This window comes from Metopolophium dirhodum, chromosome 6 (genome assembly GCF_019925205.1).
Source record: "Metopolophium dirhodum isolate CAU chromosome 6, ASM1992520v1, whole genome shotgun sequence".
NCBI lineage: Eukaryota > Metazoa > Arthropoda > Insecta > Hemiptera > Aphididae > Metopolophium > Metopolophium dirhodum.
The window spans coordinates 843,735-862,416 of record NC_083565.1 but is presented as its reverse complement, the minus strand read 5'-3'; the positions used below and the strand labels follow the sequence as shown (position 1 = coordinate 862,416).

Genomic DNA, 18,682 nt, shown 5'->3' with positions numbered 1-18,682 from the left:
TTATCAACAATTAGAACAAAAACTGTTTCTAAGTTCAGTACATCGATATGCCAATAAAGCCATAGATAATATAATTCTTATATTATCTATGATTAAAACATAATATATTGTTCTATGATTATACATACCTTAATTCGTGCATGTGACTCGTGAGTCGTGAATGTGTGATATGAACGATGATCCAAAAATCAAATTCATAATAGAACTAAATAGAACTATAGAATTAATTTACTATTCAAATAATACAATATATTCTTAAATTATAAATTATAACTTTTTCGAGTCTGCTACTACAATAATAATCAATAATCATTATGTTTAGGAGCGTCCATACAGTCTATACTGGACTCAACAAGGTTAAAATTATTTTATTCAACGTTTCATTACTGCTGCAACCATACTTATTAAAAAGTTATTTATACAAATCTTTTTAGCTCCAGCATTTGAACTGTAATTTACAAAATATTTTAACTATTGGTTGTGTCGGTCAAACACGATGTAGAAGTAACAAACATTACAAACCAGAGTTCAAAAAGTTGAGAAGCCAAAAAGTAACTACACATTATATAATTATATGTAAATAAAAATTTAGAATTAAGATTTAGAATTTTTATTCAATAAATTACTGGTAAGTTTGATACCAATAGTATAATGACAAATTTCTGTTAATATTTAAGTTTTTTCAACAGCAAATCGTACATGTACTATGTAACTCAAGCTCGGATTAAGGATCAATTGGGCCCCGGGACACCATACACTTGGTGGGCCCCCTTTCAACTTTAACTTAAAAATGATTGTATTATTGCAAATTAACGACCTTATATTATTGTATAATTTTTTACTATACAGAAAATATACAGGGTGTATCTTATGTCACTGTACGAGGGTGTTTTTTAACAATTATGGATCGATGATATGGAATTTCATTAAAACAAAAAAGACGTGTTTCTTTATTTTTAACAGACAATTTTTTATAACATTTTTAAACACGCAGTTGTACCAATAATAAAATCGACTTTATTTTTTCAAATGGTAACCACTATATTTTTTGATAGATTCTGGTAAAGCTTTTTTCTGAACATTTTGACAGTCAAATGATTAATTTTGGTTCGCTAGGTTATGAACTATGGTCCTCTAAAGTTTTACTTTTTATATACTTAAATAGTTAAATGAGTAATATAACATGCTAAAAAAAAAAAAAAAACAAAATTGTTGGCAAACATCGTTCATTATTTATACTATTTTTTCGTGAATAAAATTGAAAACAATTTTATTTTATAATTATTAATAATAATTTACCTACTATAGGTACTTACCTACCTACCTTTTTTTTGAAAACTGTATTGGACACGTTAAAAAAAAATATTTTGGAGATAAAGATGGGCTCCAGGACCGTGCCCCCCCCCCTTAATCCGTGCTTGACGTAACTAAAATATATTTACAAATTGACTCATAATATATTATTGCGTTTTAAGGTTTTAAAAGTGGAATTACCAGATTATGAAAATGAAAAAGTGGATTCTGAGGATTACAGCCCAGAAAAGTTACGTACCAGGTACAAAGAAAAAGGTATACAGCCTACAAGACCATGGATTGAACGTACCACGTTTATTAACAATACTGGTTCTATCATTGAACCTTATGTTCCACCAGAAGGAGATGGGAAAATTTCACCAATCAGTACAGCTGTTAAGTCTTAATTGCTTCATATTAATAACACCATAATGACATATTTATTATTTTAAATAGGGAGCTAAACAAAAAATTGAATTATTGAAAAAGAAAAAAGAAACTTGGCAAGCCATTCGTAAAATAAGACAGAATGAAGAAGAATTTGAATTATATCCTGAATTTATAACTAAAGCACAAGATATTTATCTTAAAGCCCACACAACTATGGTCAAGTTTGTATCAATTATTTTATCAATGACATATCTATAAATATTATAATTCAAATTCATATTAAATTTGAATGTTTTAATATTTTTTAGCAAAGATAAACAAAATCTTCTTCAATATGTAACAGAAAAAGCCTATGTGGTAAGTAGAAACTAACAAATGGTAGTTATCAAACTTAAAACAAAATGTTTGTATTTAAGGAAATGCTGCACAATATAGACAATAAGACATTACGTTGGTCATTCATAAAATCGATTGAACCACCTCGTGTAGTTCATGCAAGAGTAACAGATATTATAACTCAGGACAATTTATTTGCACAGATAACTGTACGCTTTCACACAAAACAGGTATATATTTATAAATGTTGTTGTTATTTTAATTTATTACTCACAAACCAACAAGCATAATAATACTTGTTTTTTTATTTTTAGACATTGTCAGTTTTTGATCGTTTTGGACGCTTAATCTTTGGTAGTGATGTGATTGCCAAAGATGTCTTAGAATATGTAGTATTTGAAAAACACATTGTAAATCAATATGGAATATGGCGGATACACGGAAAAATTATTCCTGATTGGATGCCCCCTAAAGAACCAGCTGCAATAACAAATATATTAAATGTTGAAGCTGAGACAGAAACTGCCTTACAAGCTCAGCCAGACGAAGCAAAATCTAAAATTGTACTTCCAGATGCATAATGAATTATGATAACTGATAAGAATCAAATGTAAAAATAAATCATAAATAAATAAATAGATACTTATTATTTAAAATTGTTTATACATAACCACTTAATAAAAATATAAAAATATATGATATACATAATATAAATACCCACTCCACAATAATACTGAACGTAAAAAAAAAATACATTTAATAATACTCTTAATATGTATGAAAAATACATTTTCTTTATGTTAATTAATATTAATATTAGCAAACTTAATATATAACTTCTTTAATACACTTAAACAAAACTACTTGTTGGTTGATCCACGTACACAGGTTTTTTAATTTTAGTGTCAACTTTTTTTTTTATTTGATGTTCATTAGTTAAGTTCTTGGGTTTAGGCGGTAAAGGAGGCGGAAGATGTCTAATAAATTTAGTTCGATCATCAGTTATGGGATTTGGTCGTTTAAATTCACCATCATTCAGCAACGATTTATAAAAGCGAGTTGACTCCCTGCTTCCACCGTTACGTTCTGTTAACCTGATTGATTTACGATGCTTTTTGTTGGTATCAGTAGTATTATTTTCTTTATTCTAAGCATCCAAAAAAAATTATTATTTATATTTAATAGTACAAAAAAACCATATTTAATTATAATTACTTTTAAAAAGTCTGGCATTTCAAAGTTGATCTCTGTACCTCGTTGATCCTCTAATCTACTTCTTTGAGCTCGCTTTAAGCCCTCGTATAATGCTAAACATTGATAAATAAATAGTAAATATTATTTAAAGTATATTTAAAAATATATTATCAATAGAACAACACATAGATTATCAATCTTGTTTTATGATAAAACAAATTAATTAATATTGATTTTTAAAAAGCATCAACAACAGCGGTTACTTTTTAACATTTTTAATATTGATATTTTCGGCTAATTTATTATAAGCTAAGCATACTAGAACTTATAGTTTATTCTCATCAATATGGTTGATACCATACCCATTATTTTTTTAATTTAATGTAATGGTAACATGGAAATGTGTTAAACCTTGAATGAACCATAAACATATTTAAGTTATTTACAAATATGAACAATGTTCTATGTTTCTTTAATAATTTATGAAGACATCAAAACTAAAACGGAACATTTAATAGTAAAAACTAAAAAACTACTTTGAGAAGAAACGTAGGTACAGCACTAGTGACCAATGATAAGCATATGTGACTAAATCACTAATATATTTATAAAACTGTAATCCTTGTTGAATATTTTGTTAGTTCAAATATTGGAACCAAATTATATATTTTAAAAAGTGAAGGTATTAAAACAATTGATTCATAAAGATTCAACTAGAAGATTATCGATACCTTCATTCATTGTCAATGTTTAATTAATTCCTTGGCAACATAATATACAAAATTTGTTAAGTAAGCAGTATATAATTTGAACAGAACATAACATAACTATAGAATACCATACTACAAATATTGTTTCCGGTTTATCACACACAACTAGTAATATTTTTAAAATAACATAAAAATAAAATCGAAAAACCTACTAAGAGTGGGTTGCATAAACGTCCTGTAGCGCCTTACCGAACCGTTATCGCACCATTAACCACTAACGGTTATGTAAATAAAACTGGGTGTAACTTGAAAGCCAGATAGTGTTAATTATTCTTTGAATTATCGATTAATGGACATATAAACTATTTTGGTTTTGTAACTTAGTTGTAACTCAGTTCTGAAATATCATGGATTTTATCAAAGTTTTGGTAGTTTAACATAATCATTAACTTTAAAGAATGAAAAAAATTACAGAGCCGGAAACAAATTTACAGACTGTTCTTTATGCAACCCGCCCTTAATATTATATAATTGTTAAACTATAAATAATTACAATCAAATAATTACCATCACTTTCAGATTGTTTGTCATTTTGTATTTTTGTAATTGGTTTTAATTTAGCAATAAGTGGTGGAAGTTTACTCAGCGTTTGTTTTTTTTCAGTGCTATTAATTTGTTGATCATGTACTACAAATTGTGATTTACAAGTCTTTTTTATTTTCTAAAAAAAAGTTTATTATATAATCAAATCAAGCATGATAAATTGTAATGATAATATTCTTACTCTTTGTTTCTCATGAAATATTGAATCTCTTCTTAAAAATCTACTAATCAAGCTAGAAGATTGTTCTGATCCCCATTCTTCAGACTAAAATAAATAAAAATATACAATTTTGAGTGAATTTGTTTTATTTATTCATATACCTAACATAGATAAAATTTTAATTTTGAAATAACTTATGCTTTTTATGCATTAGTATAGTGTTAAGTGTGTTTGTGTAATTTTTGATAAGTTAGATAAGAGATATCATTGATATATAGAATACAATTTTTTTTCTTTATTAAACTTAATGTTAATTCAATATGCATTATTACAACCCAAATGCACGGTAATTCAACAAAAGCTTATGAAGACAACATAGCAAAAACTGTTTTTTGCGGGACAACATTTATTTTTTTGTCTGTAGTAGTGGCTCCAAAATTTCTGAACATATATGGTAGAAAATTATCTATGCAACAGCGTGCCTATATTTTAGATAACAAAATACAATAAAAGTTATTTGCTTCTAAACATTTCATTTTTTTGTTTTTTTCATTTGCCTATAAAAAATGATTAGATAGTGCTATTAAAAAAAAGCACGCTATTGAACAGATAAAGTTTTTCTTTAAGTGCTGTGAAAATTTGGTAGTTCTACAACAAATATTATGGTGCGAGAAAAGTTGTCCCGTGCAAAACAGTTTTTGCTATGTTGTACATTTATAAGACGGAGCAACACATGCGGGTGTGACGTCCTCTTAATAAAATAATTGCATAACGTTTTTATCTTATAAAAATTAAAATTAATAACCATAATTAAGTACTTAGACTATTAGGGTTACATTTCCATGAATAAAAGGTTCAAATATATTTTTTTTTTCAAGGAAAATTTTCATATTGTACCAACTAAAATCTTAAACATTTTAAAATACCAAAAATACTCAGAAAATAAATTTATTTATTTGTTTTTGAAGCTGAAAATGAAAAAGAACATATTTTTAATTTAAGATTGTAGTGTTAGGTCAATAGTTCTAAATATTCAGAGCAAGATATTCAACTTAAAATTTGAATTTGGGATATTAAAGTTTATTGTTTATTGTTCTGTATTAGAATAATTTATAGAACTATAATTCAGTATTAATATATTATGTATACGCCATGTTTACTAACTTTTATAGATCCTTGATCTGATGGAAGTTTATTCAATTCTGGATTTTTGTTTTGCAATAAGTCTTCAAATACTTGATTAGTTAATTCATCCAAGGTATCCGGATCATTTTTTAATGTTATATTTTGAGCAAATGATGTCATACTACTGCGAGTCAAAACTTGAATTCTACGACTTTCTACTAGGGAAACGTCCATATCTGGATCAATAACTTCATTTTCACTTATCTGAAATAACAAATTATTATAAGTTTAACTTTTTAAATGTATTTTAAAATGTTACCAATTACTCACAGAACACAGAGTCACCAGTTCAGTTTTATAACCGTACGAGGACAATATGGGACCTATCTCTTGTCCAATTGTTGAATCTATTTTACAATCAACATTTATAGTTTTTCTGTCAGGAAGATCTAATCTAAACCATATTCTAGGTTCAACTTTAACATCTAAACCATCCAGAACACATGAACTACCATTTAAATCAATTATCTGTAAAATAAGAATATATATTTTATTTATGATTAATAATTACAAAAAAATAAATAATTTGGTGCTGCATAGTATATACAATGCACACATTTCCACTGATTCTAAAAATAACTAAATTGTATTGCTTATTCAGTTAAGATTTTTAAAAGTATATAAGTTAAAAAATATACAAATTGATTTTTAAAAAACAATATGTTTACTATTTTGAATAGGGATGAGCCTAAAAAGTAAAAGTTATAATTGATATATAAAAAAAAAAATATTTTTGGCAAAAACTATGAATGGACACTAAAACAAAACTGCTACCCAATAAATCCATTATTTAATTTATTAAAAATAATATATATATATTTTGTATGACAGTAAATATAATAATAAATAGGTCCCTAACTTTGTTAGTGAATACTTAAAATAAATAAGTAAATAATAATAAAAATGCATTTTTAAATATGCTGGATAATTTAAAAATCCAGGAACCGTAAAAAGTTGTATTTGTAATACATAAAAATTATTTATTTTAACTTTAAACAAAACATTTAAAAATATATCATACCTGTTCATTGTTGGATTGAATTTTTACTTTGAAATGTTTATAAGGATAACCACGTTTATCAAATAATCTCTGAATAAGAACTTGAACAGTTATATCTGGAGTTACGTGCAAAACTGTTGATGATTGATCGGGAAGTGTCACTCTACACAAACCAGATGTTAATGGAGGCTGCACCGTAGATTGACGTCTCCACGATAATAATGATTTTCGACGACTTCCAGTGTTAACATGGTATTCAATAGTACTTGTATTAGTTGTGTCTTCAATATCACTAATCTAAGAAATCAAAATCAAAAAATTAACATTTGTATGTTGAATTATTGCAATAATTGTATAACTTAACTAAAAAATTAACATACCTTTTTACTAGAACATTCCAAAGATTTAAAAATAGCTGTCTCTTGTTCACTAAATGGTAAATGGTCAGCTATCTGTTCCACTAAACACATTTTATAAAGATCAGACTTCACAAAACGGGGATAGCTATCAAACTTCATTAAATTAAACACTTGTTTTTGTGCCTAAAATAAATACATTTTACACGTGATTTATTGGTTTTTATTATATTATTAAAATAACAAAATAAGAGCAAACATGCCTGTAAAAAGAGATTAGGATTAGCTTCTTCAATTTGTTCGATTGTAAGATTTGAAGCTTTTGAGTCCACATTAACTGGTTCAATAGCATCACATGCTAAATGTTTAGCATATATATCTCGAGCAATTGCACATCGTAAATCTTGGTCTGTAGTAGAGTGATATCGTTCACATGCAGTCCAAAAGTACAAATTCTCTGCACTGAATTCTTTTTTTAAAAACTCCTATTTAAATAATCAAACAAATATATATATTTAGTATTTTGTCATTAGTTATTTTATCCAAAGTATTATTTATCTATTCTTCAATAATAATATAATATTATTGAAGATTGATTGACTATTATTATAGTATGTGCCCTACTGAATAAGTTTCATTGTGGACCCACAAATTCACCATTTGCAATAAAATATTTAAAATGTATAGTATGTATGGATTGTGCAAAATTAATTTGATGTATAGTTAATTTTTTTTTTATTCAATGCGAATCAAACTTTTAAAAATATAATATTATCAGTAAAATTATAGGAAAAAATACAAAAAAATATAACATAGGTGGACTAACAAAAGTCTCAATTTTTTTTATATATTTATCACTTCATTAAATTCAGGAAGAATTTTGATTTAGTTTAGTTTGATTTTCATATAGGTTTTATTAAATTAATTATAATTTTAACTTTTAAGTTAGTTTTAGAACCAAACTGAATTAAACACACTAAGAAAATTTAAATTTGTATTTAGTTGCATCGATAAAAATAACAAATAATAAATATATATAAAATGCAACTTACTGCAAAGTTTTGAGAAGTTATTGGATCTTGCAAAACTCTCTCAAACGATAATGTCCAATCTTGAGCTTGACTGGTTTTCGAATTATTCTTAATTATAAAAAAAACATGAACAATTTATATATTTCACAGAAGAAAAAAATAATTATCATTTGTAATTCAGAATTAAATTTCAGTTTATGTACCTAAGTAGCAGACATGAAAATGATTATACTAATGTTAATTAAGTATTAAGTCTATCAATAAAATTATGATTTTGTATACCTTTAGATCAATGATTCCTAACGTGGGTGCTATGCATTAAGATGATTTATAATATAGTGGGGCATTTTACTTAAAGGAGCTATTCTTTTGTCAATTATATTTTTATAGTATATGACTTATAGATTACATTGAAATGTAAGCTGTGTAGAATAAAATAACTAAGTTAACTTGATTTTAAAATACCAAACGTAATATTATTAATATTTATTTATTTATTTACAGGCGAGGACCTTTTTTAAATAATGTATGGTAATAGTAAATTATAAATGAAGAATAAGTACAAGCGTGATTAGTTATAGAAATATTATAAATATTTAAAGATAAAAAAAAAAAAATTTTTACTTAAAAATAAGGGTACACATTAGCGTTTTCATTAACCTTCAAATAAGTTCATTAGCTAAGTAGTTTGTGGTGGCATATATATATTATATACCTATTATACATATGGTAATAAATTATATTTTTAGTAAATATTTACATTAAGTTATAAATGTATAAGGTAGATTTTAAAAGAAAAAAAATATGTAGTAACAGTAGTCAGATTTAAGTATGTACAACAATAAAACTATGTTTACTCTATATAAATTGTTTACATTCATGGTACCTATAACTGTACATTTTTTTTTTTAAATTAATGGGTGGCGGTAGATTAACAAAAGATTGGCAAACACCGGTTTAGATGAATAAATTAATAATAATTTAGAGTACATTTATAACTTTATGGATAATATGAATTGAACATATAATAATAACATAACTTTAGATAAAAATAAATATTAAAATGATAAAAGTATAAAGTATTACTAATAATTTATTATGACTCATTATAAAATGATAAAATTCTATAGAAAATCCTTACAAATTGATAAAATTTAATTGGTGTGCTATTTTAATAATAATTACCACAATTAAAATGTAACAACTATCAGGAAAAATATACTTAGAGTTAAAATATAATATATAAATTTTATAATATGTACCGTGGTTTTATTTTCAAAAGAATTTGTTCGCCTAAGAACACGTACAAAAGAACTGTTGGAGAATGTAATGCAACTAATTTTACGAAAAGGAAGCATTTCCTTTGTAGATAAAAAATAAATGTACTAAAAATATTTAATGAAATACATCTTCTAAGAATATAATACTTTTATGCCACACTAAACATAACATTTTCACATAGTTCATATACTCATATTTTATTTTGATTTTCAATTATGTATGACAGACACATGTCACGGATATTGAAGTGACGTCATTAGTAACCTACCTATCATCACATTTAAAATTGTAATTAGAGTTACATCTAATGAATACTAATGAACTCAACTCAAGAACATGTAATATGTTATGGGAAACCGTTATTAATAACTTCATAAATCATAATATTACATTTTGTATTTATAAGCTATAAAATTATCATTTAACGAAAGTAATAATTATTTTGGTATAAATTAGTTTATATTTCATATTTTCAATCATCAACAACATGACACAAAAGCTCATTACTGCATTTTTAAGATAAAATTGAAAATGGTAGGTGCCAGTAAAATAATATTTAATAATTATAAGCAGTACCTAAATATATAATATTTTTTTATGTATAAAAATATAATTTATCATTTTAATTTGATTACACAATAACTAACTTAAGTAACATCATTGTTATTATATTATATTAACTTTTACAAGCTATACTGAAATATTGTGATTAATTTATGATAATATTACATACACATGAATACCACAATGACCTCATTATTTAATATAGCTTGGGTAATGAAATTCATATTAACCAAACATGTTCTTAATATTGAATAAACTAAAATTTGATTGGCCCTTGGTATAAATATATTTATTTAATTTGAAAAGTTAAGCTTCAATTGATAGGGGTCATTAATGTCTGAAATTATATATATTATTGTAAGCTCAAAGAAAATATTGATTAACACAACTTATCAGAAAAACTATTTACTTTTCTAATCAAATGTAAATACTTCTATACCAACAGCTATCAAGTATAATAAATAATAATTGTTACTAACTAAATAAAATATCTACTTACAGAAAACCCATCTGTTTCAGGAATAAAATCTTCAGTTCCTTCTTTAATATTTTGTAAACTTCCCCATACGTTAAAAATACAATCTTCATCATTAGTTTTAAAGTCTTCCAAACTTTGAGTAACAAGGGGATATCTTAAACAGTCAAATTCTGTATTTGATTTAGTTTTGACATCTGATAATAATATTTCTTGACTTCGATAACTGCTTCCTAAACTCATTCCTTCACACGAATTATTTTCATATTGTACACTACTCTCACTTTTTGATCTACGGGGCCCAGGTGATCTGCTTAATATAGTATAATCAGGTCCTAATTGACTAAATACAAGATCAACGGAGCTAGTACTTAATGGTGAACGACTTCTAGCTCCACGTTCAACCACATTATCTTTGGGAGTAATTGAATCCGAACAATCAACACAGTGCGTAGCCATTTCACCAACCTTACAAAAAATAAATAAAAAATATTATGATTATAATTTATTAAGCTAAATAAATAAATCATAATTACTTGTTGTATGTGTAAACATTGATTCTGTACATCAACCATTAATATTCTATCTGTCTGCATACCACAATAATCCTTGTATCCAATACCTGAATCACTATTGCTAGTTGTTGTTGTCGTGCTATCATGACTTGGATGTGGTGAATTTCCAACAACCGAAATACGATTAGCATCATTTTTATAATACTTTTCGATAGCAATTACAACTTTATCACAGTTTGGAGGGAATTGAGCACATACACCAGTTGAATCTCTGACACAAGTGATTTTAAAACTATTAGCTTGTGCACAATGGTCGTCATGTGATACTGGGTCTATAGCAAATACATGACAAGAGTTTGATGGCTCATCATCTATAGATGATATAGTGACAACACCAAAGTATTTGCTATTTTCATCAGAACTGGCAGCACAAAACATGACACGACTACCTGGATAAACAGCTAAAGTTACTCCTGCATTATTCTGTAGACAAAGACTGGATCCATATCCTGTCATTAATACAGCAGCATGAGAACGTTTTTCTGCTTTCAAACGTTTAATACAGCTTTTTACAACCTAATTCAAAACAAAAAAGAATTATAAGTAGGGCCCAGAACTTGATAACCTAAAAATACACACAAAAAAAATGTTAAAATGACTAAAAAATGACCACAGAAATACCAAAAATTTCTTTATAATGACTTAACATTTTTAAAAATTTAAGTTTCATACAATTCATGGATCATAAATCATATTTATTGTAGGTTCTAGCTCTTTAAAAATGTTAACTTAAAAATATTTTTTTAAGTTTGAAATAATTTGATCGACTTTTGGGAAATTTTTTTATTTGACTGGTCTTAAAATAGTAATGGCCTACAGCTTATTAAATAATTCTAGATTGCAACAATAAACAATAAAGATAATGAACGTCCATAATCGACAAACTAATGGAAACTGAATGTGTTACGATAAAGAGTAATGCAAAGTAATCAACAAGAAAAATGCAAATAAATGTAAAAAAAAGTACAAAAATCAATAAAATGTACCAAAAATACTAAAAATGACCATAAAGCAATAAATTCCCTAGAAATGCAAAAATGCAAAGTAAAAATGTTACCATTAAATTCTATATTTCATGAAACAAATTTCTGTAAAGACCAGCCTCGTATGTATACATTAGAAAAAAAGATGCAAATGCATCAAGTTCCGGGCCTTAATTATAAGTTATATTACTACTTAACAACTTTAACTAATACAGATAGTAATGTGAACATAGTATAAGTATATAAGCTAGAATAATAAGTATTAGGATGTGTTATCTGTAAGTTGCACATGCTTGATTTTATTTTTTTTTAATATATTGTTTATAACCAAAAGCTAAATTTTACTAATTATATAATAGATAAATAATTTAAACATACATTTTTAATTAAAAAAATATAAATAATAGGCAAGTACCTGCATTAAACAAATACAAATGTAAATTATTTTGTGGAAGTACCCACCTATACTTTGAATTCCATTTTAAAATTTAAATCAGACAAAATTATTGTTTTTCAAATTATGAATTATAACTAGCAAATAATAACTTAAATAGAAATAATTAGCAAATTTAAAATTACTAACTTGTAAGCGAGATCCAGCAGGAATACATGGCATTTCAATTGAACCTAAATACCTCACAACTATTTGAAAATTATAAATGGTTACTGCTTCTTTATCATATATTGAACAATTGTTATTATTTCGATTGCAAGGTTTTAATACATGAGCAAACTCTATTCCATAATCTGCATCATCATTTCTCATTTTATTTACATTAATAGGAGTTAAGGCTGGCCTAGATTTGTGTGGATATTTTGGCCGTTGTCTTCCTAATTCATTTTTAAATTCTTCATCGGAGCTATCAGAATAATAATTCTCAGCTATTTGTAATCGCAAAGCAGATTGACATCCACCGATTAATTGTACTACATCATCATGTAATAGTTTACTAACATTATGGTTGCTGACGGCTACCAAATAGTCGCCTGCTCTAAGACCAGCTTGATCGGCAGGACTACCAGGAACAATACAACTAAGTATGCATGGTTGCTGCCCAGATATAGTAAATCCAAATCCATTCTTGCCTCTATTCACTTCTACCATACGTACACCATAGTTGGGTCGTTTCTTACGTCTTCGTACAGGATGCATTGCAAACAATTAACTTACATCCTCAAAGATTTCAATGCCCTGATTTGTAACTAAACTCGGTTTAATATTATTTAAAACTGCACATCACGAACAAAATAAATACTTTCCAATAAAAACGATTGTTAGTAACTATAAGCTTACTAAAATACCTTAAATTTTCTAGAGATAATGACATAAAATACTCACTATAAACAGTAATTTAATTATATTAGAATGGAATGTGTAATATTTGATAGAACTATAATATTATTTTAATGATATCCATTATATTATGCCAACCACGAACTTTCGACAAAATAAACCAAGGTTCAATTATAAAACCGTTATAGTTACCACTGTGGTAACAACAAGATATAATCACGGTACGATGTATATGCTTTTTATAGATAATATTGTAATCATAGTCTATGATTGTAATACATTTTGTCACGGATAAAGATACTATTATCAAACCATGGCCATAATACATTAATACCATGAACCATATTTACTATTTAGCGTCTTTACTTTGCGTCTTGTAACTTGTTGGTTGTTATTACTTGTTATAAAATTGTCACATTTTTTAGATTTTGAATTTTCTAAAACAAAAAATGTTAATTTAATTTGTAAATAGGTACATCAATATACATTTAAAGAAATTATTTTTTTTGTAATTGATTAATTTTTTATCTTAATTTATTTCTTATAAACTATTTGTATTTTAGTTAAAATGACTAATATTAGTATTAAATGTCAAAAATGTCGATTTGAATTAGCATCAAGTGATAGTTCTTCTATACTTGATTGTCATGAAAAGCAAATTCAAAATACAGCTAGAGTCACATACAGTTGCAATGATAACGTAATGGAAAATAATTGGTACATATCATCTACTACTTTACCTGAATGGATAAATTCGTCAATTGAAGAAGTAAGTACATTGAATCAATTAATTTAACAAATTACAATTTAATTAATAAATAAATGATTAAATTATGTTTAGTTTTAAGTCTGTTTAATGATAAGCTTTGTTATAGTGAGTAGAGGCTTGTACTGATATGTCAATTGTTGTTATAATTTTATACCTCACCTCTCACCTCAATTTATGTGACTCCTCGCCTGCATATTACTTGTCCTGCTAATTTTGTCAATAACACTATAATAAAATATTCCTTCCCAAAATACACTTCATATTAAATTTGTATATGCAAATTCCTTAACTTCTAATTAAAATTATTCAAAATTACAATTTTAATAAGTACTATGGGCTTTACACTTAAATAGTATTAACCTAACCTTCTTACATACGTTTAAATTTTAACAATATAATCAGACTTGTTTTATAAATTTTTACATCTAATATTATCTAATAATTAATAAAGATTAAATAATTAGATATCTATCAATTATAAGTAGAAGAAGTATGTTAAGATTACACTATTAGTTTAACATTATTTTTGAAGTAACTAATTATATTGGGTACTTTTTTGATATTATTAACTATTCATATGGGCATACTACTTACAAAAATAAATGTTAACTAAAAATTATTTTATCTATTTCAGGATGATTGGCAAAAAGGTAAATTGACTTGTCCAAATTGCAATTTAAGAGTTGGTTCTTTTGACTTTGTTGGCGGTATGAAATGCCCATGTAAGAAATATGTATTACCTCAAATCCATTTAGTTAAAAGTAAAACAGATATTTACTTTCGATAAAAATTATGTACTCATATTCTATTAATGTTATGTATGATTTATTGATTTTTGTTAATAAATAAAGAGTGTAATCTTATTCCAATATACTACAGCAACAATTAAAATGTTTTATTAATTGTTTAGAAATTATAATTTGCACCTAGTACCTACTTATGTAAAATCATATTTCTACTCTAAATAAATTTGAATTGAGGGTAACTTGAATATTTTATTTCTAGTTTAATATTACAGTATCACTGTACCATAATTTTTTAATACTTATACAGTTTACAGAATTTCATTCACCAAAATGTTATGGACATGCTAGTACAATGCTGTAGCAACTTATGAAGAGCCTTGTACCTAATACAATTTTCAAGCTTTTTTGTCCAAGCAAAAAAAGTTTTAAAGATATTTAAAGAAATAAACTAAAAAAGGTGGGCAAGTGGATGTCGCTCTGCTGTACAGTAGATTACAAGTGGGTCACTGTATAATGGATGGAATTAAATTTGAATTCATAATTTGAATTATTTTATAATATCATTGTATAAAAAAAACGTTTCTGAGCGGAGACGGTATGTCAGTCTAGGTTTAAGACATAATATATACTTATATATGGTATTAAAAAAATAATTCACCTATAATAAATTCCAAATTAATCATATCACAATATCCATTAGGTACTTATAACGCGTTATAAATCAACAGCAAACCGTGATACTATCATAGATATATAATAGTATACTTAAAGGACCATCCAACTCAAAAAATCAATAATTATTTTTTTACTCTAATAAATAGAATATAGTCTAACTAAGATAATGATACAACTAAAATTCGTTTGTGACTATTCGTTCGCTAGTCACTGTGACTTATGAAGTTATGACATTGCGCGTGACGTCACGGATTCGTCCGCCGAAGCGGCGGCCATATATAATACACGGCAATATTTATCCATTTTTGGTCTAACATAAAATAACTGCTTATGAATTTATTATTTTTCGAATGAACTAATCAAATGATCTTTCCATTCGTATAATTATATCACATTTTGGTTTAATAGTGTAGACAAAATTAACACTTAAATAAATTATATTATGAATTTACCATACTGCTGCTGCAGTAAACGCGTGTGTAATATTGTTTTGACGATCGTGACATCGTGTACGGATTTCTGACTGATTATCATAATTCATAACCATAAAGATATTTATAACTTTAATACGACGATAAGACTATATTGTTATGAAAAATAAACATCGATAAAATCTTATATAATTATAAATAAAATCATAGCAGTACTCATATGAGTAATTAGTGACAATTGACACTTTAATATGACGGTGGTGTATTATAATATAATTGCTATTATTTCATTAATATTAAACCAAAATTCAATATAATTATACGAATAGAAAGATACTCTTAAATACATTTGGTTAAGTTATTCGAAAAAATATAAGTTTATTAGCAGTTACTTTACGTTAAACCAAAAACGGATAAACATTGCTGTGTATTGTATATGGCCGCCGTCGCGACGAACGAATCCGTGACGTCACGCGCAATCGCTTAACTAGCGAACGGACAGTCACAAATGAATTTTAGTGGTATCATTTTTTTCGTCAAAGTTTGTACTTTAATTTAAGCCTGAGAAAATTTTTTGAGTTGGATGGTCCTTTAAGAAGTTTCAAGTACCCACGAATAATATACAATCACAACAAGATAACTAAAAAAAATATTCTAGGTTTTTTAATATGTAATTTCGTCCAAATTTAAACTTAAAATTACTATAAAAATTAACTGTGTTTATGTATTTTTTAGATTTTTTGGTAACATAATTAATTACTTACGTGGAATCTGGTTGTAAATTCTCAATCTTTAGATATAAAATTTGAACGTTTTATGTATTTTTAAGTAGGTACAAAATAATTATTCAATTTTAAATTTAATAAATTTTGTCAAAATTCGATCTTTAAATGCTTATAAAAAAAATTGTGCCCATGTATTTTTAATATTTTTCAACTGATATTGTAACATTATATCAGGAGCCTTGTATTAAATGTTCACGCTTTTTTACCCAAAAAATAAAATTTTATTGATATTTATAGAAAAAAAAACTAAAATAATTGAAAACTGACAATGTCCGTAAACAGTTCAAAAAGAGTCAAAATATTTTCAAAATTGTATGGTGTATAGAAAATTAAAATATAAACATTCAGTAAAATTTTCATGTATCTAGTCATACGTTTAGGTTTGACCTAACCGCAGAAATAACGACATATAAAGTATAGAAAACTACATCATCAAATCGATAATATAATTACAGTGGCGTCATTTTAGTTTTTGAAATGGAGGGCAACATTTTTGACCGGCCCAAAATAAAACTGAAAAAAACCGCTCGCTAACAATAACATTACACTACGTTACAATTGCATATTTATCTCAATAAAAATAGCCTTCTTACATAATTGTATACTTCTTAGATCTAAGCATAGACCTATAAACTAATGGACAGCGCTTAGAGAGAGAGGTCAGGGGTACGATATAGAGTAAAAGAGAAAAGAGAACGTGGGGAAATTAGTATTAGTTTCATACGTCAATGATTACCCCCTTTGATGTTCTTTCTCTCTTTTATCTCTTCGTTCTTTGTTCTTTTTTTCTCTTATATGATTCCCATGCATTGAAGGCAGGGTGGTGTGGAATGCGCTGTCCATTAGTTTATAGGTCTATGGGTCTAAGGTATACTTACTAGTTAGTAGTTACTATAGTTATAGTATCAAAGGTTACCTGGTTACTATCATAAGCTTACTATTAGTAACCCATTTTTTTGAGAGATAACAATAAGTAAATAATTAAACATAATATGTAGAGGGAATTCTGAGGGATACTTAAATATATGCTATTAGCTACTTTATAAAGGCCACAAACAAGCCCATATATTATATACCCGGCCCGCTAATGACAAGGGGGGCAAATGCATAATTTAAAGTTATTTCGCGGCAGTTATAGATAAAAAAATTAACGATGCCCATAATAGTATATTAATGTAAAAGCAAATTTACGCTGAAACAACAATTTAACGTAAACAACGACTAAAAATCAAAAAAATGGAGTAAATACTTAGTACTCACATAAAGTCGAATGGCATTATTATTTTCAATTTTGACTACTCTATTTGTGTATATCATAGACCTTATACCATTGTTCTGTGCTTATACTAATAGACAGGCCTTTTATACACGTAGAGTGGTCATCGATAGACAACGCGGCACTCTTCATGTGTGACTTGTGACTACACAATAATAATAATTATTGTAGTGTAATGCGGGTAGTGGGCACATGGTACCTACTTAATATTAGTGGTTAGCACTTTCCACTTAGCTTATCTGCTTATTATATAAATATCTAAATACATAATGTTAATAATAATAATATGATGTATTGTGATTTGTCAACATAAAGTTATATAGTAATGGCCAATGGGTCTATAAATTGCCTACCTAACGCGCCGTGATAAATTTATAAACATGCATATTGCTATTTTAATGATTTGTAGGGAATTGTTTTTTTCAGTTTGAATCATTTATTATTATACCTACTAAAGTCCGTGACCCACCTCCCCATTCACCGTAATAATTTTACTTTTTAGATTCTGAGTGGAGAGATAAATGTATTGTTTTTACAATGGTGTGTTTTTTTTTTGTGTCTGTTTACACG

General features: G+C 26.5%; 3 protein-coding genes across 3 annotated transcripts; 2 read left to right on the top strand and 1 right to left on the bottom strand.

The window, feature by feature from the left end:
* Nucleotides 1–119: 119 nt before the first annotated feature.
* Nucleotides 120–2,675, top strand: LOC132947442 (large ribosomal subunit protein mL45). Its single transcript, XM_061017727.1, has 7 exons — nt 120–356; nt 435–551; nt 1,476–1,688; nt 1,750–1,904; nt 1,992–2,040; nt 2,100–2,249; nt 2,334–2,675. The coding sequence occupies exons 1-7, from the start codon at nt 315–317 to the stop codon at nt 2,598–2,600; spliced, it is 993 nt and encodes a 330-aa protein (XP_060873710.1). The 5' UTR covers nt 120–314; the 3' UTR covers nt 2,601–2,675.
* Nucleotides 2,648–13,528, bottom strand: LOC132947441 (regulator of G-protein signaling loco). The gene is made up of 13 exons (XM_061017726.1): nt 12,720–13,528; nt 11,115–11,669; nt 10,603–11,046; nt 8,280–8,366; nt 7,491–7,712; nt 7,252–7,413; nt 6,893–7,168; nt 6,142–6,339; nt 5,851–6,075; nt 4,708–4,791; nt 4,491–4,644; nt 3,235–3,326; nt 2,648–3,166 (listed from the first exon to the last, which is right to left on the bottom strand). Exons 1-13 carry the CDS (start codon nt 13,287–13,289, stop codon nt 2,870–2,872), a joined length of 3,366 nt encoding a protein of 1,121 aa, XP_060873709.1. The 5' UTR covers nt 13,290–13,528; the 3' UTR covers nt 2,648–2,869.
* Nucleotides 13,529–13,750: 222 nt separating this feature from the next.
* LOC132947444 (E3 ubiquitin-protein ligase RNF180-like) lies at nt 13,751–15,072 on the top strand. Its single transcript, XM_061017733.1, has 2 exons — nt 13,751–14,199; nt 14,834–15,072. The coding sequence occupies exons 1-2, from the start codon at nt 13,999–14,001 to the stop codon at nt 14,984–14,986; spliced, it is 354 nt and encodes a 117-aa protein (XP_060873716.1). The 5' UTR covers nt 13,751–13,998; the 3' UTR covers nt 14,987–15,072.
* Nucleotides 15,073–18,682: the final 3,610 nt, after the last annotated feature.

Bases quoted from the DNA above. Each gene is read 5' to 3' on its own strand.
- LOC132947444 (XM_061017733.1), top strand. From the start codon at position 13,999: ATGACTAATATTAGTATTAAATGTCAAAAATGTCGATTTGAATTAGCA. The intron at 14,200-14,833 runs GTAAGTACATTG...TATCTATTTCAG, and splicing joins TAAATTCGTCAATTGAAGAA to GATGATTGGCAAAAAGGTAA.
- LOC132947442 (XM_061017727.1), top strand. From the start codon at position 315: ATGTTTAGGAGCGTCCATACAGTCTATACTGGACTCAACAAG. The intron at 357-434 runs GTTAAAATTATT...AAATCTTTTTAG, and splicing joins TCTATACTGGACTCAACAAG to CTCCAGCATTTGAACTGTAA. The intron at 2,250-2,333 runs GTATATATTTAT...TTTTATTTTTAG, and splicing joins TACGCTTTCACACAAAACAG to ACATTGTCAGTTTTTGATCG.
- LOC132947441 (XM_061017726.1), bottom strand. From the start codon at position 13,289: ATGCATCCTGTACGAAGACGTAAGAAACGACCCAACTATGGTGTACGT. The intron at 11,670-12,719 runs GTTAGTAATTTT...GTTTTGAATTAG, and splicing joins CTGCTGGATCTCGCTTACAA to GTTGTAAAAAGCTGTATTAA. The intron at 4,792-5,850 runs GTTAGTAAACAT...TATTTATTTTAG, and splicing joins CAGATCAAGGATCTATAAAA to TCTGAAGAATGGGGATCAGA.